The following is a 23,714-nucleotide window of genomic DNA, read 5'->3' as shown; positions in this document are numbered from 1 at the left end:
TGATGGATTGTAGTTTCCTCAGGAAGTCAGTGGTGTCTCGAAGATAGCTGGGAGTGCTGGTAGCGTAGGGTCTTAGGACAGAGTCTACATAACCAGACAAGCCTGATGTTAGGGTGCCAATGCCTGAGATGATGGGGCGTCCAGGATATCCAGGTTTATGGATCTTGGGTAGCAAATAGAATACCCCTGGTCGGGGTTCTAGGCATGTGTCTGTACGGATTTGTTCCTGTGCTTTGTCAGGGAGTTTTTTAGCAGATGGTGTAGTTTCTTTAGGTAATCCTCAGTGGGATCAGAGGATTACCTAAATCCTGCCACAAGTACTCCTGTTCTTCTTTTTGCAGAAAAGGAGAAAATCTAGTATTTAAATTTATTTTGTATTGTTAAAGATTGTGTGCTGCTCACTGGCAATTTGAAAGTCAAAGTCAGAAGTGAGGAAATAATGCTGAGCATAGTAATTGCAGTGTGTTTGTCTTAACAGCTCGATTGTTTGGAAGGGATGGGACTGGCAGGTGTACAGCCAGGTAACATGATCTTCCATGGCGAGGACAGATAGACCATTTGTGATGGATGGAGCTGCAAGACACATTCTTACATGTTTAATGTGACATACAATAATTTAAGTTTAAAGACAAGACAACTTTTCTCCTTTTAATCATAGCTGGAGTAATAAAAAGTATGCTTGAGAATGAGCACTGGTCTGTGTCTACTACAGGAGTGCTAAAGCAGTTCAATTTACTGCGGGTATAATAGATTTGTTCTTTATTCTCAAAGAATAGTACTTAACATCTAAAAACTTATTTACTATTGCAGCTACCTTAACTAAAGCATTCCAATAACACTGGTCTACAATTTTTGAGGAGTCGTCTGCTTCAGAGATAAAATGTTCTATTTATTATGTATTTTGATGTGCTGAATTCAAATATGACAATTAAAACAACTGATTGGCTACTGTTTCTAAGATATTTAAGTTTTTACATTTTATGTCTATGTATATTGTGTAGACTGTCCAGCAATAATCTGCAAGCATTGATGGGCTCCATTTGCCCTCATAGCCTTTCTCCATTGTTGCAATGTCCTGGTGAAATCGCTCGCCGTGCTCGTCGCTCACTCCTCTGCAGTTCGGTGGGAAAAAAAATCTAGATGAGAGTGCAAAAAATGTATCTTTAGTGACATGTTGCAACCAAGGCTTTTGTATGCCTTGAGGAGGTTTTACACCAAAAACCTGTGGTTGACTGCCTTGTTGTTTCCGAGAAAATTTATTGCCACTAACTAGAAGGCTTTCCATGCCGTCTTTTCCTTGCTACGCAGTGCATGGTCAAATGCATCATCTCGAAGAACTTCACGAATCTGAGGACCAACAAAAGACACCTTCCTTTATCTTAGCTTCACTTAACCTTGGAAATTTTCCACGGAGGTACTTGAAAGCTGCTTGTGTTTTGTCAATGGTCTTGGCAAAGTTTTTCATCAGACCCAGCTTGATGTGGAAGGGTGGTAACAAAACCTTCCTTGATTCAACAAGTGGTGGATGCTGAACACTTTTCCTCCCAGGCTCCAATGACTGTCGGAGTGGCCAATCTTTCTTGACGTAGTGGGAATCTCTTGCACAACTATCCCATTCGCAGAGAAAACAGCAGTACTTTGTGTATCCAGTCTGCAGACTAAGCAAGAGAGCAACAACCTTCAAATTGCCACAAAGCTGCCACTGATGTTGGTCAGTTTATGCACTTCAAAAGTTGTTTGATGTTGTCATAGGTTTCCTTCAGATGGACTGCATGACCAACTGGAATTGATGGCAAAACACTGCCATTATGCAGTAAAACAGCTTTAAGACTTGTCTTCAATGAACAGTCTCCACTCATCTGGATCGTGAACGATGTTGAGGGCTGCCATCACACCATCGATGTTGTTGCAGGCTACAAGATCACCTTCCATGAAGAAGAATGAGACAAGATCCTTTTGACGGTCATGGAACATGGAAACCCTAACATCACCTGCCAGGAGATTCCACTGCTGTAGTCTGGAGCCCAACAGCTCTGCCTTACTCTTGGGTAGTTCCAAATCCCTGACAAGGTCATTCAGTTCACCTTGTGTTATGAGGTGTGGTTCAGAGGAGGAGGATGGGAGAAAATGTGACATTGATAGTTCAGGACCAGAAGTTTCATCCTCTTCCTCTTCTGACTCAAGTGAGAATGATTCTGGTGCACCAGGAACCGGCAGTCCTTCTCCGTGGGGTACTGGGCATATGACTGATGGAATGTTTGGATAATGCACAGTCCACTGTTTCTTCTTTGACACACCTTTCCCAACTGGAGGCACCATGCAGAAGTAACAATTGCTGGTATGATCTGTTGGCTCTCTCCAAATCATCGGCACTGCAAAAGGCATAGATTTCCTTTTCCTGTTCAACCACTGGCGAAGATTTGGTGCACAAGTGTTGCAGCATATGTGTGGGGCCCACCTCTTGTCCTGATCTCCAATTTTGCAGCCAAAATAAAGGTGAGAGGCTTTCTTAACCATAGTGGTTATACTGCGCTTTTGTGATGCAAAAGTCACTTCACCACAAACATAGCAGAAGTTATCTGCACTGTTCACACAAGTACGAGGCATCTCTGCTCACTTTGGCTAAACAGAAATGTGTCCCTTTGCAAAATCAAACACTGACAAATAAGAGAGCATGACGCTGTACGATTTCTAAAGCTGATATAGGGCAATGTGTTCAGCAGAGTGATGTAAGCTTTGTTATGATTACATCATCCATGACTTCTAGGAATAACATTTTGCAATTCATATCATGTATGACGCAATACCAGCTTCAGATTGCATCAGTCATTGTTTTGCCTAAAAAGCACGTACTGTCCAAACCCAGTCATAGATTTATTCATAGATCCAGTCAAATTTGTATTTTAGTCATTTCTGGTTTAAATTGAGATTCCCTTCCCTTTATAACTCACTTATCCTCCACCATTCCCAAGTCAAGGGTCGTATATACTGACCCAATAGCATATCTTGAAAACTAGAGCCAATCAACAATTTTAAGCATCATTTTCGTTCTCAGTGACCCAGAATTAGTAAAGTTTGCCTACATTTATTTCAGAAGCATTTTGGCTGTAGAGCAGTATATCATAAAACTTGTCCTATTTGGCATAGAGACTGTAAGGCAAGCCATCTAGGTGAGCAAACTGATACCACCTTCTGAGTAACGATCCATCCCAGGACATACAGAAACTTGGCTGCAACTCAGCAGTCTACTTACCATATCTTGCCAGGTTAAAGTGTTTTAACACATTATCTTACATCTACACGTTTTAAATTGCTTATGTTAACAAGCAACCTGATTCCCATACTAAGCCAACACACTGAAATATCCAAGGTAGAAACAAACCCACATAAGAAAGCAATTTCCTAATTAAGACCGCCATGGAAAATACTGTAGTAAAATTGAGATTAAAAGAATGTAAGTCCTTACGCAGTAATTGTTAGTTTAATACTAAAAAAACTCTTCTAATGTTGCAAGATCCTCTGATAGAAGAGCTAAAAAGACTACACACACTATTTTTGTGGCAAGTTGTATATATAATTTAGTTCCAGTTTTTAAGAAGGTTATTCAGGACAGCATGAGGAATGCTTTTTGGTATATTATCCTTATATTTATTCATTATGGAGGAAAATTCAGTGAGTTTTCCTGTTACTCTCAAATGCTAATAGCATATTGAGTTTTAAGATCAGAAGGAACTATTATGATAATCTGACTTCCTACATATCATAGGCCCTAGAATTTCACCCAGTGATTATATGCCGAGATTTTCAAAAGTGACTAATGATTTTGGGTGCCCAACATGAGATTTGTTAGAGGGGCCTCATTTTCAGAGGGTTGGCACTTTAACATCTTCTAAAAAAATCAGGCTCCCTTGAGGTGTCAAAAGTTGGACACACAATTCCTAGTTACTTTTGAAAATTTTGGACTTAATAGGTCTTTATTGCTAAATTTGCTAAAATACTGACAATGTGGTACAAAGATAAAAAGAACAAAAAGCAAATGGTAAATGATAAAGATGATAAAGATGAAACAAAGTTTTTAACTTATTACCAACATGGTATTAGGAGAACTAGAAATATTTAAAAATAAATGCTGTGCTAATATATTTCATGTAAGGAATTCTTCTCCCTTAAGTCTGTCTTATACCCCACAGACTGCAGCAGGAGTTGCAGAGTAGCTTCACAGTTCCAGCTTCAGGTTGAGGATTCATCTGTTCCCCCATTTTGCAAGACTTTGCATTATGTTCCTAATAGGTTCTGTACTCTGCCTTTGTACAGGTTATGAAAATTTAGTGCTTAATGAGGTGATACTTTCTAAAGCATAAGTAGTTTCTTTTCCAATAATGTTCTGAAATACTTTGTATACTGTGAAAAGCCCAAAAATACGCTATTCCCCCTCCCTAGAACTGGTCTTAATTAATATAATAATATTTCACTAGATAAAGCTCAACCCATGTCTTCTCTCTAGGTATAACTGTTTCTAGGATTCCTATCCCAGGATTGCGCAACCCAAACACAAGGTTCTTTTTCCCTCTAGGGTACAGAGGGAACTACTCCCCACCTCCGTATGTCCACACTGTATCCACACAAGAGTAAGAAACTACTAGAAAATGCTTAATGAATCTAAGTGCCATCAATCTTAGTCACAAGAACAAGAACACTGCCAGCCAGTTACTCTTTGGTGTTAATTAACTCCCTGGGGAAACTGCACCAGAGAGAGAAGGGGGCTTTTTTTTGTTTGTTTGTTTTGTTAAATGCAATTCAGAAATTTTGGTTGTTTATTGTACTTGATTTAAAAGAGCTCTTATCAATTTCATTAGAGTTCAGTCTATTTGCTTTTACAATAATGAGATTACTGTGTGCATATTTAATCACTATGCTGCACATATCTACAATTTACTTCTTTTTTAACTTAACTGTATTTTGTGGGTGCTTCGATTAGCACAAATTTAGTAATGAGGCAGACTGCTGTTGCGCCATCCAGATATAACAAGGCTCAGAACCACATTATCTCCCCTCTGAAAAGATTATGATTTTTCCCTTCCCTACATTTTATACCATATGGAAATCAAATAGTAGCTAGTTTGACTGATAGGTGAACTATTAGTCTTTCCAAGTAGTGCACATTGCTATGGCTGACACAGGTTTCAAATTGTAAAAGCAGGTATATAAAATATGATACAAGCAATAGACAAGAAATCTGTATAGTTGAGAGAATTTTGTCGTTTAAAAGATCCTGGTCTCATGAAATAAAAGAGCTGTGGTCACCATGTTTGAGCACACTGCACTCCTCTTTCTATAATCAATTATTACATTCTGACTTTTTCTAAAGAAGAGTTAGCATATTAAAGGCAACCCTACAAAAACTAATCCTGTTGGTAACAAGAATGAATGCCACACTACATATTCAACTCTTAACACAAGACAACATGCTTTCTTCTATGTTTTCAAGACTGGCATTAGTGCCAGATATGATTTGCTCTCACCCAGGCCAATTGATCTTCCAAATGCATTTCACTATGCCAGGGGTTCTCAAACTTCATTGCACCGCAACCCCCTTCCAACAACAAAAATTACTACAAGACCGCTGGGGAGGGGGGAAGCCTGAGCCCACCGGAGCCCTGGGCAAGGGGGCCAAAGCTGAAGCCCAAGGGTTTCAGGCTTGGGTGGAGGGGCTCAAAGTTGAAGGGCTTAGGCCCCAGGCGGTGGGGCTCAGACTTCATGTTCAGCCCCAGCAAGTCTAACTCCAGCCGTGGCAACCCATTAAAATATGGTCCCGACACACACTTTGAGAACCGCTGCACTATGCATTCATTTAGATATTTAACATGTGATTTCATCCATAAAATGAATGGATATACAATAGAAAAAATATGAATATGCCAGTCTCAGTTTTTTTATTTTTAATAAAATCTAATTGTTAAAAGTCAGCTGTCAGACTTAATTTGTTAAAAACCGGACAGAATCATAACAAGTTTAAAAGGATGGCATGAAAGCTGCTTGACCTGCAGAATATTAAGGAGAAACTACAGGGCAAAAAACTGAGGGCAGTAGACATTTAGCTGCTGATGGTTATGAAGTGTTACTGTTTTCGCAGCTTAAAACTATTTTCCACTTGAATGTTCAGTACATCATACATTGAAGGTTATTATTTTTATCAGATGGTTACATTTCCAAAAATTATTTGCACTTTGTCAAAGGCTGATGTGTTCTGCTTAAAGGTTTGTCAGTGTTTATTACCATGCTCTGCTAAACCCACAGGGCTTTTGGTTTTTAAAGATGTAAAGCCATGGCTTCTATTATTTTTGAGGACATGAAATAGTTTTAGAAATAAGAATGTGAACATTTCCTTTTTACAAAGCTATGGGTACCTGAGAAGCCACCATGAGTCTCAATCTCACCCAATCAAAAAGAAGCCATACAGAGAATATATTATAGAACCCACATGGGCTGGAACCTTTGAATGAAGAGGACCCAGGTTTGTCTCAATTATTAATCACCATTAATGATAATGGAAGTTACTTGGCTCAGGTACTGAGAGTTACTGTGCCTCAAAGCCAAGTAATAAGCCCTCTTTTCCTTCAAATCTTTCCCAGAATCCCAAGTCCCATAAGGTCTCCATAAAAAGATAACCTTAACTTGATAGCTTTATTGTATCTGCGTTTGTCTTTAGATTATAAGTACTTCAGAGCAGGGGCTCACTGTCTCTCATTAAATGTAGCACTGAAGTGTACATAAATACATTATAAATATGAAGAACTGTGGGATCTGAAGCCACACACATTATGTACACTGTATGGTACAGGAAAAAAATGCATTCCTTATTTGTAATGAGAACTACAGTGGAACTACTAATTATCTTTAGTCTCTGATGTTTAAGATACAAAAACCACAGCTCTTCCTGCACCACATGGATTTTAATTAAATTACACTCCTCCCAAATTTTTGTACTCTTAAAAAAAAAAAAAAAAACACCACAGACACATACATACACACACATACACGAGACTTAGGCCTGGTCTACACTGTCGATCTAAGTTATGCAACTTCAGCTACGTGAATAACTTCACGTAGCTGAAGTCGATGTACTTAGATCTACTTACCGCAGTGTCTTCTCTACCCTGAGTTGACTGCTGCTGCTCTGCCGTCGACTCTACCTGCGCCTCTTGCCAAGCTGGAGTACAGGAGTCGATGGGAGAGCACTCGGGATCGATTTATCATGTCTAGACTAGACATGATAAATCGATCCCTGCTGGATCGATCGCTGCCCGCCGATCCAGCCGGTACTGAAGACATACTCTTAGTGCCCAAGTCGTCAAATGACTAGCAGTTCCACAATGTGGATTGACTGCTAGGGAAGAGATCCCCAGGTGTTCTCTTAGCACTCTCCTAAGATATCTGAAGGCCAGTCACTGGCTCTGTGGTTGACTTTATAAAGTTTATTGAGGCAATTTCCACGAACACTACACCAGTCTTTATGAATTAATCTTGCCATTTAAAAACTATTAAATAAAAAAAAGAGCACCAGTGCAGCATTGAGGTATGTATCAGTGCCTCTGAAAGTATAGGTTGGCATATCTCCACTCTTTCAACCAACTCCCTCTCAAGGGAGGGGAAAGAAGAATGGACCTGAACATATTATATACTAGACCCAAAATATTTGAGGCACCCATTAGAAACAGAAGAACCTTCAACTTTTTAAAAAAAAAATTTTAAGGATTTTTCTCTCTTTAATTTCAGGACATACTATTTAAAGGATACGCTATCAGATTTTTTTTTAAATTAGTATTGAAGTTGATTATTGGCTTGACTAATATATGTGCATACCCAGGCCCTATGAGTTGAAACTACTTACACTGTCTCTGCCTTGAAACTGAATAAAAAAGTGTTTAACATATAAGTTTTGTTTTTAACTAGACAATCGGTTTCTTAAAGGCTAAGACTAAAAAATCATTTTTAATAAATAAGATTCCTAGCTTGTGTTACTTCCAGAGACTACATGTGAAAACGTTTCAGTCATCATTTATGGGCTTATACTTGGCACTTTATTCAGCTTTGACAATGAAAACAGACTAGTCAGTTTCATTTTTCAGTTCTCAAATGCAGTGTTTCCTTAATGCTAATTAGTACTGTGAGATCAACTTACCTTCCTTTCCTTTAAATCTTTCCTGATCGTATCTGTTGTAGGCAGCTGGAATAGACTGCTTAGTCCGCAAAGTGGGATCCTAAAACAAATTAGCAAACAAGATATGCTACTGCATCTCAAAATGTATGTTGATTAACACATTTTAGTTTCTGAACTTTGGAAAATATTGTATGTAAACTGACTTTACAGTTTTAGGCAATTATGTAGGTGGAAGTTTTCAGACAGTTTGTACTTTTAATTAACTTCATTTTAACCTCTTATTAAGATAGTATATTTTAAAAAAATACTTAATGGCATGCAAATCTAAAGAACTGACAACATTCTGAAGCAAGACAAAAGTAACAATAGAAAGCCATATTAACTGAGCAAAATGAACGAAATCCATAGTTATCAATCCCATTCATTTGCTAACATCTTGGGGCTCAAAAATGAATGGTCATCTAACAACATACGGTTGGTTCTTCTGCCACATGCACAGAAGACTCCACCATAAATCTGATTAAGCTAAAGAGGTGCTAAACCTACAGAACAAGATTAAATTGAGAGGAAAAAAGGCACATTTAAAATGCATTTTCAAAATGCTGCCAATCTAATGATGCACTAAATATCGATTCATGCATCTTTTTCATGGGTGACTTAGTCACACAGTTACAATCATTCCAAACCGTATGTCTGAATAGTCCCATGAACAATTTATGAAATTCAGCATAAGGCAAGCATTTAAATGTTGAAATTCATCTTGCTACTCCAATCTGGTACATTGGCATATAACACAGAGGTATCAAAATAAGCTGAAGTAAGATTAACTGGCTTTCATAGATTACCATTAGGAGTTCAAGAATTTAGTTATTAAGTTTAATAAAACTCAACAGTCAACATCACAACTCAAAACCATTGCTTTTCTAATGCCTAGATAGACCTGAACAATAAAAATGTAAATCACAGAATATCAGGGTTGGAAGGGACCTCAGGAGGTCATCTAGTCTAACCCCCTGATCAAAGAAGGGCCAGTCCCCAACTAAATCATCCCAGCCAGGGCTTCGTCAAGCCTGACCTTAAAAACCTCTAAGGAAGGAGATTCCACCACCTCCCTAGGTAACCCATTCCAGTGCGTCATCACCTTCCTAGTGAAAAAGTTTTTCCTAATATCCAACCTAAACCTCCCCCACTGCAACTTGAGATCATTACTCCTTGTTCTTTCATGTGGTACCACTGAGAACAGTCAAGATCCATCCTCTTTGGAAACCCCTTTCAGGTAGTTGAAAGCAGCTATCAAATCCCCCCTCATTCTTCTCTTCTGCAGACTATACAATCTCAGTTCCCTCAGCCTCTCCTCATAAGTCATGTGCTCCAGCCACCTAATCATTTTTGTTGCCCTCCGCTAGACTCTTTCCAATTTTTCCACATCTTCTTGTAATGTGGGGCCCAAAACTGGACACAGTACTCCAGATGAGGCCTCACCAATGCCGAATGGAGGGGAATGATCACGTCCTTCGATCTGCTGGCAATGCCCCTACTTATACAGCCCAAAATGCCGTTAGCCTTCTTGGCAACAAGGGCACACTGTTGACTCATATCCAGCTTCTCGTCCACTATAACCCCTACATCCTTTTCTGCAGAACTGCTGCCTAGCCACTCGGTCCCTAGTCTGTAACAAATCTGTCTTTTTGATTTGACACAGACATAGAACAGCTAGTTCGATCTGTTGCTGCTCATGATTAATGTTCCAGATTCTTAAACATTTTACTACTTTATCTGTCAAAAAATACAGTTAGCCAGGCATTTTGCTGGAAATGGTGATAGTCTCATCTAATTTACTTCTTCCAAGTAGCTGCAGAATGCTAGTGAGTGTTTGGTACATACAGTAGTTGGCACTAACTGTTCTGTTCTGAAAGTGGCAAACACATATTGAACAAATGAAGCATATTCAACTCCTCCAAAACCACTATATACAGTTTAAGGTAAAGATGATCTAAGGAAAAGTTCTGCATGAAAAAGTTACTGTAATTTATTTAAATTAGAACCAAACTAAATGAAGAGTAATTTCAAAAGAATTCTTGCCATTATTTACTCAATTCAACCTCAGCTATGGAGCCACGACCACAAGGTCCACAATAAGAAGAGTTATTTCTTACCGCTGGTGCTGTGTTCGGTGCAGGTCTCTGTTCAGGTGCACGACCTTCTTCTCTGGCTTTTACTGACTGAAGAATTGCAAAAATATTCTTGGCAAAGTTCTGGAAAACAAGTTAGACACTTATGAATCCCACTGATCATCAAAACTGGTTGGAACACTAGAAATACAGCTAGAAGACATTTTTTGAGTCAACGCATATGCTTCAAAGAGTGTATGCCTACTTGTAAACAGAGGAAAACTGCATACAAGTTATAGAGACTTTGTTCACCCCTGTTTGGGAGTGTCTGAAGAACTGAATCATTGTGCCAGGACTCTCACACATCTCATGGATTTCCATCACATCACCCAGTCTGTTCAATATAGGTGAGGCCCCTCGAAGATACGGAGACTCCTAAGTTCAGCAATCATTAGCCTGTCACCACCAAAAACTATATTATCCTGATTGAAACCAGATCCTACGATTTTCTTCCTTTCCATAACAGAGCTCTGAATGAAAAACAGCCATCAAACTCAATACAAAGGTGACATATTATGTACCGACCCCAGCTAGATTGACTAGTGGTCTGGTCTGATGTAGCAATTCCTATTATGCTGGTAGGAAAGGGAAAGCTATCTGATTATGACTGCTACTTCAACAGAGATAGTATGGTTTCTCTTATCTCAATAGTTTGTAATCAAAGGAGTTTAGTGGACCCATTGGTGCTCCGAGATTTCCAGGTTGCAGCAGCAGTATAAAGTGCCTTCCCATCTTTGGCTGGCCCAGATACTCTAACTCCTTCAATGCATCCTCTCCTGTGCTGCTCTCATCTCCAGGCTGAAGTATTTTAAGAAGTGCTCAGCCTACAGCCAAACTACTCAAACTTTAGTTATGGAAGAATACCCCCTCTTCTTTTACGAGAGGCAAGCCACTATGAACACAATGTTTGTTTCACCAGCTCCAAGTTGGCTCTCAGTCTGCTTCTGGGTATAATACAAGATGTTGGTTGTATGTAAAGCCTTAACCAACCCTGTGAATACAGCTGTTTGAAACCACCTCAGCCCATGGTTTGTCATAACCGTTTCAAGTAGCCAGAACACAATCTGTCCTCAAAGTAAAACTGCTAGGGAAGAGCAAAGCACTTTTGACAAGCAAAGGGAGTTCTCTGCTCTGGAATCATTTTCTTCTGGAGGGTGCATAACAGCCCATGTCTATAGCTTTAAAAATAAGTATGTACAAGTGTTCCAGTTAGGTTAGCTGTGCAGATGGGAGCAGACTCAGATCATAAAGACAGGTTGGTTTTTTTTTTTTTAATATTTAATTTTGAATTGGCACCTAGTTACTACTGTGATGAGTAACAAGAAATCTTTGAATTGGTTTCTATATGGACTGAATATAGGAAGGCAGGTAAATTATATTAAAAGGCATTTGAATCTCTCTACTCAAACAAAGACCTCATTCTAATCATTTTAATTCATTAACATGTCATGTACCTCAGCCTTTAATTTACTATTGGGCAGGTTTTCTATTATGTTTTATCCAGTGTTTTCACATTTTCTGTACTAAATAATATTGCTAGGATTATTTTCTGATTTTCAAAATAAAAATATAAATGCTAATTTGGCACCTACTTAACACTTTGCATCAACAGTCAAGATGCGCTTCAAGTTAAGCAAATGACATATGTACACAACAGATGTCCTTCCTTACTGATAATTATCAGTAATGATGATTGCCAAAGTAAAAGCAACTTCCTACAAACCATTTATAACACATGATGGCTGTCCCCTGTTCAAAGAAACATTAAGGTATTAAATAACGTAAAAAATTAAAAATCCCAGTAGATTCTCCCACAGTAATGTACAGTTCTAGGTCAAGATTTCATATTAATACTAACAACTGGATGTCCAATCAAGACAGAGCAAGAAAGGGCTTCTGAACTGGAATCAATCTATACGAAAATCACCTAAATGAGAGGTTGAAGAACAAAACACTAATGCAAAATCTGTTCCAATTTAATTTACCTGGCTCTAGTAAATAGGTTGGTCAGTTAACTCCAATGCTTCCTCTCCTGAAAGCTGTTCTTAGGGATAAAAGGATTTCCTTGAACTGAAATAGTAGTTTTGAAAGAAAAAGCTTCAAGGAACTTAGTTCTAGATTTGAAGTTCTTTTGGGTTGAGAAATCTTAGCGGAAACCTTAGTTAAGGGACTATAAGGTTAACACCCAAATATGAATCTATTAAGAAAAAATAATTCAACTAAACATTTTTCAGAGAATTTCCCAGCTTCTAAGCTGGGTGACCTAGCAACCACCAATTCTGGAGCACTGTGGGCTTGTCTGTCAATGCAACCATCCACCAAACACACTGTCCTACTCAAAGAGCCTGCAGAACTTGAGACTCCTGCTTCAGTTAGAACAATACTGGCCTGCTTAAGCCTTGGTGTTGCCCCATCTAAAAAATTTAACTAATAATTCAAGGTGGTCAAAAAATGAAGTTTATGGAAATATTTGCAAATCATTTTATGTGGAAATTTTCATTCTAACTGGTTAGAAAATGAGGAGGAGAAATTCATAAAACAATTTTTACATTGAAATTGAAGCTTTTGAGACTTATTATTATTAAACACAACCAGCTCTACTAACAATACAAGAATAGCCTGGAATGGATGCAGCCTGAGCACCAAAACAAAGCTACTGGTTATTTATGGTATTTATTCTGAGACCGTATCCTTTTAAACTGGAGTATACTCAACCATTTATGATTGCAAAGATACCTGCGTGTAGATGTTACAACAGGGGTGAGCAAACTACAGCCCATAGGCAACATCCTGCCTGTCAGGCCTTTTAATCCATCGCTCCTGCCGGGGAACGGGGTCGGGGGCTTGCCCTGCTGCTCCCGCTCGGGAGTAGGGTAGGGGACTTGACCCATTGCGCCTGCCCAGCACTCCCTGTGTGTTCAGGACCTGCACGACAGCATGCATGTTACTCTGGCTGCACAACCCAAACACGCCATCAGAGCCTGGAATGTGCAAGCCCACGTGCCGACTACTTGTTGGCTTAGGTGACTGATGTTTCAGTAGTGTTAGTTTTCCACTGTTGAGGATAAAACAGAGTAGTTCGCCCGGGAATGCTCAGTGGCGGTTTTCAAAGTTATGGGCTGTTGAGATCTACATGGGAGGAGATTTCTGAGAGCAGGGGCTGGTGAATCTCAGTGAGTTCCAACGACTGGAAGCTGACGCCCAAAAAATCCAGGCTAGAGAGAAAAGGCGTGGAAAGGGGGTAAATTTGGTTTAATTATTGTAATACATTGTTATGATGGTATATTTAGAATAGTAAGTAAGGTTTTATGTTTATTTCTACTAAAATGTATCTTTAATAAAGAAAGTTTATTTGAATATCTCTGTATTGTTAATTTCGTGAACATTCATGGCCCGCCATACAATTTCCATACCCAGATGTGGCCATCAGGCCAAAAAGTTTGCCCTCCCCAATGCTACAGTATATTTAAATGTACGTTAGAACAGTCTCTTTAAAAAGAAATTGCAGCGGAATAAAGCTTTCAGTAACATGATCCAGTGTAAAACCATATCTAAAGAAATGGTGATTTAGTCATGAGACAAGAAGCAGCATATTGTTAGCCTGACAACATGTATAAAGACATGACTATCAAAGATGCAGTCAGAGACATAGGGAACAGCATGAGATTTCCACAGATCTCCAAATAAGTTCTGAGCTTGGGGAAGAGGGTATGGAGAGGAAAGGGAGGGAGGCGCGACTCTTTAGCTGGGCTTAGCTTCTGCAGAAGAACATCTAAAACTCACCCACAGAGATGCTTAAAGTCAGTTAAGTTTGGGGTGCACTCAAAATGGTCAGACCAGCTCTGCATATAGTGGTGTGACGGTAGACAATGATTAGTTTTGTTTGGGCATAAGAGTTGGCAACACACACAATGAAGTCAGTCCTGCTTCTTATAATTTTCAGTCCTGGCTGCAGCTAATACTAATACTTAACTATACTAAACTAATACTTATCTATATCTCTTTAGTCCTACATCTATATTAAGAGTAAACATTCAGAAATGAGGCTCTCACTGTTGTATGTGGGCTCATTCTGGAATGCAAAATTACAATCTTGTGACAGAAAAAAAGACAGTCAAAGTCAGTATTGCAACCAGCTGACCTACGTAGCTAGTGCTTCCTCAAAGGCCTGAAAGGTAGAAGCAACATTAAGCCTTTCATTTTTCATCTCTACACATGTGTCTGAAAATGCTTCTAGCTTCTGCTCCAAATTTAGCTTAAATTCCAAATTGTGCACTTTTAGATTACTAAAATTCCCCCATTTGGGGGGCATAAACTAACAATGGCTTCCTTATGGAAATCTTTGGGTAATTTGAAAAGTACTTTAAAAACTGACTACATGGAAATCCCATTGTTTGTCATTTCTCTTTGTCTGGTTACTACTGTCAGTCATGTGGAAGCTATTCTAGTTGCTTCTGAGTCCATATGTACCTGCTATTTATTCATTGTGTTATATGGACAAACTTGTTATCAAATACAAAAGTTAATCAGAATTTTCCATTTACTCTTTAAAAAACCCTGAAGTCACCAAAATATCAATCAAAGGGGAAAAAAATCTGCTGGGAAGGGAAAAGTGAGAGAGAGAACAGGACAGCTGCTGATGGGGGGCAAGGAAAATACAACAAATCATTTTCTTTTAAATCACGAAGACGACGACTGAGTGCTCCATAGTCAGATGGTCCATCTTTACTTCCAGAATTATCCATTTGGTTTTTAAATGCCATGGGGAAGCGCAAATGTTGCCCAATTGGTGCCAATTCAGGCCTCATTTCTGTAAGTTACAAGATGGACACCGGTGCCTGCAGAATGGAAGTCTCGGGTGGCAAGTGAGAAGTTGGTCAAACTAGAGCCCTTCATCCTGACCCAAACCCATTACAAATATTGGATCCAGGTCAGGTCAAATGAGAAGACCACCAGACCCTTCCCGGCTTGGAACAGGTCGGTTCTCCTCCTCCTCGCCTGTAGGATTGGCACTGCAACCTCAAAGTGCCCTGCACCTGGCAGCCAGCCGCTGCCACATCACTGCTCTGCATGTGCTGCGGGGTGAGCATGCTGATGAGTTGCAGCACCTCTCCATCCACAGCATACACAGTGGATCAGGGGCAGGGCAGACATTCGCCAGCACATGCAGCCACTGCCATTCCAAAACCACAGGCAGGAAATGGAGGTACTAACTCAGGCTTGGCAGGTAGAGAAGACGTTTGGATTGGAAAATGACTCCACCCTCTCTGATTCAGGTCCTACCACATCTAAAAATTAAGCCCAAGCAGATCTCTATGTCAAACTATATTACATGCAGATTTTGTCTGTACTGTGGCTTGTTACCGACTTCCAGTATTATTTTAATGCAAGTGGTACCCACATTTAACCCATCTTTTTAGTTGGGCTTTTAAGATGGAAGTAGACTGATGGACTGACAACTAAGTTCTACTGGGTCTGTGGTTAGGTTAGTGTGCATGAGATTTATTATGGAACCCTGCAGTAAGTAATACATTTTAAGATTGTGAGAGATGTTTAAAGAACGTGAAATGATTAGAAGCTGAATTAAATTCTGTAGCACTCTAAATACAACCACCACACACTACCTTTCACAAACAGCTGCTCTTTGAATAAAGTATTGCTTCCTAGGGTTCTAATTAGAGGTTTCAGCAGTTCTATAGTGTACTATACTCTGTGCAGAAAATTCAGATAGATATTTCCATGAAATGTGTGGATCATGTTTTGCAGAACAGATTTCACACCTCATTTGTTCTGCATTGTTACACTTTATTCCACTAGTAGTTTTATATTAAAAGGGTATTTCATTAAAAAGATATTTGAAATTTTTATGTGAAACAGAATAAAGACTAATTCAGGAGTTTGAAACAGCTATAAACAACACAAGATGTCAAAGAAAGACAATGACTAAAACTGCATAAGAAGTCTATTTGCTTCATTTCTATTTTTTTCCTACAGATACATTTATGGAAAATGGACTTCCAGATTTCCATGAGGCTGGTCTACATAGAAAAGCTATTGTAAAATAAGCAAGGGTGTGAATTTAAAATGCAATAGCTATTTTGTGCTAGCTCCCTGTCCAGACACACTTATTCTGCACTAAAAGTGCCTTTGGGCAATTTAGCGTAATCCACTTTGGAAGTGGACTAACCTAAACTGCACAATGGCACTCAATGTACAGTAAGCGTTCACATGGAGAGCCACTCCACGATAGCTATTCAGGTAAGGAAACTAAGGCCTGAAGGCAACTCCCCAGCGTAGACAAGCTCTTTTTAGAAATGCTGATCCTGTGTGATGGATTATTTATTTAGGACCAAATTCCAAAACCAAAACAGAATAGTACTTCATGAGTAGTCCCAAAGAATTCAATGGGATTATTTGTGGAGTAAAGTTTAACAGCAGTCTACGTGAGCAAGGGCATAGGAATCTGGCCTTAATTGCAGGCAACACACAGACTGGGGATGTTCTTATACAGAACAAAAAAAACGTACATACAAAATATGTATGCTGATCTCCATTACAAATACTAATGTAGACATAAGTAAACTCCCATAAAGATGGGATGAAGATTGGGATCATAAAATCTACCATCAGATTTGCAGTGTTGTTGTGGCCGTGCTGGTCCCAGGATACAGTAACTCCTCACTTAAAGTCGTCCCAGTTAACGTTGTTTCGTTGCTGATCAATTAGAGAACATGCTCATTTAAAGTTGCGCAATGCTCCCTTATAACATTGTTTGGCAGCCGCCTGCTTGTTCATCGCTTGCAGAAAGAGCAGCCCATTGGAGCTAGATGGTGGGGGCTTGGAACCAGGGTGGAACGACAGCCCCCTATCAGCTCCCTGCTCCCCTAAGTTCCCTGTGCAGCAGCCGCCCAGCAGGCTATCAATTGCCAGGCAGTTCAGCTGTCCCTCCCCTCACTGCCCTGTGCTGCTTGTACCCTCTGTCTTGGAGCTGCTCCCAGGAGTCTCCTGCTTGCTGTGCAGGGGAAGAAGGGTGCTAATGTCAGGGTATCCCCCTCCCACCCACTTTACCTCATCTCCATTGAGCGGGAGCGGGGAGAGGGAGGACACAACAGGGCTCAGGATGGAGGGAGCTTGCTGGCAGCTGCTGCTGTCTCAACTTGCTGATCTACTAAAAAAGGCAGTGTACTTAGAGTGGGGTCAGCATACTTAAAGGGGCAATGTCTCTGTCTCTCTACCATGCTGACTTCCCGACTTATTGCGTGTGTGCGTGTGTGTGTGTAATATAATATATATATATTATAAAACACACACACACAGTGTATAAGTTTTAAACAATTAACTTCATTCTGTACACAGCAATGATGATTGTGAAGCTTGGTAGAGGTGGTGGAGTCAGAGGGTGGGATATTTCCCAGCGAATGCCTTACTGCTAAATAATGAACTAGCACTTGGCTGAGCCCTCAAGGGTTAACACATTGTTGTTAATGTAGCTTCACACTCTACAAGGCAGCACAAATATATATATTTGTAAACATCCCTTTCCTCATCTCCTCTCCACCAGGGCTGGCTCCAGGCACCAGCCTACCATACTATAAATAAATAAATAAATAAATATATTACACACACACACACACACACCCCCCTCTACCTCGATATAACGCTGTCTTCGGGAGCCAAAAAAAAATCTTACTGCGCTATAGGTGAAACCACGTTATATCGAACTTGCTTTGATCCATCGGAGTGTGCAGTCTCGCCCCCCCCGGAGCACTGCTTTACCGTGTTATATCGGGTCGCGTTATATCGGGGTAGAGGTGTGTGAATGTGAGTGTGAGATAAAATAAATCAATAATAGCCTTTTGTCTGGAGAAAAAAAATTCCCTGGAACCTAACCCCCCTCCTCCCCATTTACTTTAATTCTTATGGGGAAATTCACTTAATGTGTCATTTTTCAGGAACATAACCACAATGTGAAGCGAGGAGTTACTGTATTACAGAGACAAGGTGGATGACAACATTCATACTGTTAGACAGTCACCATTTTTAAACTACAAATTTATTCAGTTTGAACAAGCTAGTAACAAGGATACTAGCTCCTAATTTAACTGGGCATACCTCACCCTTATAGATTGCTTCAGATATCAAGTTCACTGCAATAGCTGTGAATTTCAGGACCATGGAACAATTCTGCCACCTAGAGCTCATACACAAAATTGCTTTTACACTCAAAGAACAAAATTTTTTTTTTTTTTTTAAATTTCCAAGCTTTATCTCACAACCTTAAAGAGGTCTTAAAGTGCTACAGCAGCACCAAAGTCTACTCAGAAACAGCTATACAGTACCTTTAATATAAGGATATCATTGCAAAAGTACAGAATATTAAATTTCTAAAATTATATTCTGTTACGGGAATGGTTGGAGACTGTATTCCCCTCATGTGTAAACAACTCCACAGCTAGGAACATTTTAAAAAATAGTTAGAATGACATAAATCTAGGAATTTCAGTAAAAGCCACTTGGTCTTCATTCAAAATTTCTATCACAAATTGCATCACTTCGAGACAGGGGCAAGTACCATGAGCCAGGCTCTCCTGAGTTCTTAAAAAGATGCAAATGAAATTTGCAAAGGATATAAAACTGGGAAGTATTATAAACCAGTTAACACAGAGGAAGTACACACAAATAATATTCACAGGAAATCAAAAATATTGACAAGCAACAACAACATGGTATTGTGTTAATTAATACTGCTGGGGGAAGAAGATAGTTTAGAATACCTATGCAATGGGAGGGAAAAATCTGGAAAGCAATAATGTTGGAGGGTACCGAGGCATGATGGATATCCAATTAGACAAGTGTGTAGTGAAACAGAACAAAAACACAGTAATGTAGTTGTGTGCTGTACACACAAACACACTCATTAATGCTATAAGCAGAAAAGCAGTAGTCCCTCTTTATACAGTCCAAGTGTGACCATCTCTAGAATATCTCAGGCTACATCTACACTACAAGGGGGGGGGGTCGATTTAAGATTTGCGTAGCTGAATTCGACATATCGCAGCCGACTTACCCCGCTGTAGGGACGGTGGCAAAATCGACCTCTGCGGCTTCCCGTCGACGGCGCTTACTCCCACTTCCGCTGGTGGAATAAGAGCGTCGATTCGGGGATCCCCGAGAGGTCGATTTCTACCCGCCGATTCAGGCGGGTAGTATAGACCCAGTCTCATTCAGCTCTAGGTACCTCATCACCCCCCCCCCACCCGCCCCCACAAACACACAGGAAAGAGTTCAGAGAAGCAAAACTGATAAGTGGACTGATTTATGAATCAAGATTAGAGTTCAATACATATAGCTTATTTAAGGGTGTCTTACAAATGAAAAAAAGTGGGGTTGTGCCCAATTTGCCTCTAAATGACAAAAAATTGCACTTTATAAAAAAACCAACAATATCACATACAGTTTACCTATTTTCCAAGGAAGACTATAGATAACAGAGAGACTAGCAGAACATCACAAATTTTAATTAGACAGTTTAAAACTCTGTGTTGAAATACATTCCCAATAGTTGGGAAGAAATCTCTCTGGTAAAAATCCAAACGCTTCCATCCCTTCAACTGAGGGTTGAGAAAACACCTGCTCCATTGCACTAATCCTCCTGGGAATTCTCCAGCAAGAGCAGGGAAGATGAAAATAGATACACCTCTACCCCGATATAACGCTGTCTTTGGGAGCCAAAAAAATCTTACCACATTATAGGTGAAACCGCGTTACATCGAACTTGCTTTGATCCACCGGAGTGCGAAGACCCGCCCCCCCCCGGAGTGCTGCTTTACTGCGTCATATCCGAATTAGTGTTATATCAGGGTAGAATTTCTGAATTTGTGAATTTGTGAATTTCTCAAGCAGGAGTTTTATTTGTTTGAGGGTTTTATAAACTCTTTCAGTCTTCTTTATACATCATAATAAAAAACAGAGGACAGCCTTTTTTTCCTTTGAAAGTTCTTCTTAGGGACTGCAAGTAAAGGAAATTTAGTATACACAAATATTTGAAAGATGAAAACATCTACAATGGAGGGGATGGTGAGAGAGGGGTATAGCCAGCAATGACAGAATGAAATTTTCCCTTCCTAAATGTATGATGAGTATCAGGATCAGATTATTTGATAGTCTCCCAAGCAAAGTGAGAAAGCCTCAGTGCTTTTAACATTTGTATCTAGGTTGGACAAAGCACTGGTAAGTGTTCTGAAGGGAACAACCCTGCATTGGCCAGCAGATAAGTCATTTCTACCTGTAAACTCATCAATCTGTCAGATATGGCCTCCAAAAAAAGGACTTTTATATAATTGTGATCATATAACAAGTTGCAATGTTGTAAGAATTGTCCTGGGTAAGTGTTATTACCAGCTATGTGTGCAAGGCATCTTAAATTCTTACATTCTTTAATTTTGTACAAAGCTACTTCCCTTTCGGCAAAGTTTTAACTCAGATCCACATTTCCCATCTCCAATTTCTATCGTTCTACTCCAATGTTCTGTTCTCCCTTCAGATCTCCCCACAGACAACAATAGAAATTCAGTACAGGTAGGCAAAGCATAATATCTACAAAGATCTGTTGTTCAAATCCACGTGGGTAATCTTTTCTCTTGTATTCAGTGTAGTTGTAGCCATGTTAGGCCTAGGATATTAAAGAGACATGGTAGGTGAGGTAATATCTTTTAGTGGACCAACTTCTGTTGTTGAGAGAGACAAGCTTTCAAGCAAGAACAGAAGTTGGTCCAATAAAAGATATTACCTCACCCACCTTGTGTCTCTAATCTTTCCTCTTGGCCTTCTGCTGCCCTCTGGTGAAACTCACCAGGCACAGAGGGTTGGTGTGAGGCCTTTTGTGTCATTTAAGACTCATATTAGGGCCGTCTCACATCCAGGCCTCCAGAGTGAGACTTACACTTGCAGCAGATATAGCAGTTTCCTGAAATATATTTGGGAGATTTTATAGTATCATCGGGGGCCAGGGATTGTATGCAATTCCATGGCAGATAGTAACCACAGCTCTCCAGGAACTAAAAACAGCAGAGGGAGACGAGGTAAATTCACTCAGGTTGTAACCCCTCTAGAAGCGCACCACCTCCTGGGGAGACTCGCCTATCCTAGTTCAAAGTGGATTCTCCAGAGGCCAACAAAGAAAGGATAAAAATAGCCTGAGTTTAAACTGACTCAGAACTTTCCTTTCTGATCCAGCAAAGGGACAGCTCCTTCTGACCAAGGGAAGGGCCCCAATTCTTAGGGAAGGGCTGGAAGAACTGACACTTACCAGAGACCGTATGGAGATAGGAGGTGATCTCTAGTAAGCATGTGGGTAGGTTCTTTTACTGTTTTTACTGTTTTCTCTGTAATGCTTTTACCCTAAGAATAAAGATGCTTGCTTAAAATAAGCAGTGTGGTAACTTAAAACCACTTAAGTTTCACTTATGAATTAAGGCAGTTACCTTATTCATAGCCTTCAAAGAGAAAGCAAAGCAGAGATGCTGGCCTGTTTAGGAAGTCGGTCTTGATTGGGATATCACAGTATAGGCAGTGAACTGTGAGGTCTGGAAATACCCATCAGGAGGGAGAGAGATGCCTCTCTGCCCAAGAGAGGTACCAGCTGGAAGTCTGAGAATGGATGCCCTTAGTGGACTAAGGAGATGAAATACTGGTGCAGTTGTCCTGAACTGTGAAAGCACCGTCCCCAAAGAGCCCAAGAAAGAAGGGATTTAGGAGCACGTCAAGAGATGGGCCATGAAATCCACAAAGCCAGTAGTTAGGAACTCCCAGCATAAGCATCATAAAAATGGATAAAGCAACCATTCCAGCTTGTTGGTTAATGTAGAGACCATGGAAGGACGGTGGTGCAGTCCTTCCAGTCTTCCCAGAGGTTGGATGGTATGGGGAAAGAATGGGGCTAGCTTATGTTCCCTCAATCCTGTGGGTATGACTCAATCTCATGTAGAAAAAGTAACTTTGAAACATCCTATATTTTAGTTTGTGGAAAAATATTCCACAATAAAATATTAATCAAAAGCTCTCACTGTAGTTAATGTTGGAGTTCATTGTTTGCAGTACATTTGGAAATGATTTATAGAGGAAAAAGGGATAAAAATACGGAAGAGCTCAGGAAGTTCTCAAAAAACCCTGCTCCCAGGAGAATGGAGGTTTACTTAAAAAAAGTACATAAATACACTCATAGGGCACTTGTTAGATTTCAATTCTGAGATTTTTCCTCACACAACTCCCACATGTTCAACCCAACCTACTGAGTTACCACACTGCTTAGTATCTGAGAAATATTTCTGGGCATGCTGTGAGAAAAGGTTTTTAAGCTAGGTACATCAAAAACCACTGAGAAGGAAAGACTCCCTGCCAATATTCCTGTTAACTCTGCAGCTCTTCCTTCCAGCTCCAGCACAAACTAATTTAATTTGTCATAAAGGAAGAATAAGTGCCATTAACCCTCTCATGCTACAGACTGAACAAAGGAAATGCTCTTTGCTTACAGACTGGTCACTGAAATCTGCAGGGGGCAGAATTCAAATGCTCAATTGTCACAGGTTATTTTGGAAGGGGGGGCAGAAATGGGGTGAAAAGAAGGAAGGAATTAAGGAATAGCTGTTTCAGCAAAAGGTAAGGGTTTCCTCATGTGTTGAGCTCTTTGTTTTACAAAATAAAAGTTCAGATACCTGAAATCAAGTTTCCCTTCTTGTCTGGTTTACTGCTGGGGGAATTCTACGCCACTGCACATGCACAGAACTCATGTCCCCTGCAGACTTTTTTTTTTTCTCTGAAGAAAACACATTCTGCCTGAGAGGTGCTGCAGTTATGCCTTTCACCCAGCAGTGGCTACTGTGGCACCAGAACAGAGGTCAGCCGGCTCAACAGCAGCTATGGAGGAAGGAAGGAAGAAAAGCCTGCATTCCTAACAGTGCCCTGCCCGTAGGGCCAAGTGAGGAGACATGGGATATGCAGAAGGGACAGAGAGAGCAGGGCACACAGAGCTGCAGGGGGTCACAGATTGGGGTTCAGAAGGGCTAGTGCAGGGGGACAGACTGGGACGGGGCAGAATGGGAGTGGGGGTATAGGGCCATATGGGGATGGCTGAGTGGGGGTGCAAAGACACATAGGGACAGGGTAGCTGAGTGGGGGTGGAAGGACACATGAAGACTGGGGAGGGGAGGGGGCGCGGATGTGCCTGACTGAATTGGAAAAGCTAGAGGTCAGCCAGGGTCTGCATGGCGAAGGCTCCCCGACTCCCTCCGGCCAAAAAACCCATACTTCTCCCACCCATAGCCAACAACCCTCCAGGTTCACTCCTAGGCTCCTTCCCTCTCCCTCAGTTCCATTACCCCTGA

General features: G+C 40.3%; 1 protein-coding gene across 1 annotated transcript in view; it reads right to left on the bottom strand.

The window, feature by feature from the left end:
- The window catches only part of CDC73 (cell division cycle 73), a 176,010-nt gene that overhangs the window by 129,560 nt on the left and 22,736 nt on the right, over positions 1-23,714 (bottom strand). The window contains exons 8-9 of the mRNA XM_034779402.1: positions 10,318-10,416; positions 8,183-8,261 (exon numbers count right to left, since the gene is read on the bottom strand). Coding sequence (XP_034635293.1) covers positions 8,183-8,261; positions 10,318-10,416 — 178 coding nt within the window. The remainder of the gene's footprint in view (positions 1-8,182; positions 8,262-10,317; positions 10,417-23,714) is intronic.

This window comes from Trachemys scripta, chromosome 8 (genome assembly GCF_013100865.1).
Source record: "Trachemys scripta elegans isolate TJP31775 chromosome 8, CAS_Tse_1.0, whole genome shotgun sequence".
Lineage (NCBI taxonomy): Eukaryota > Metazoa > Chordata > Testudines > Emydidae > Trachemys > Trachemys scripta.
Note: the sequence above shows the minus strand (reverse complement) of the source record. Positions and strands in the feature narration are given on the sequence as shown.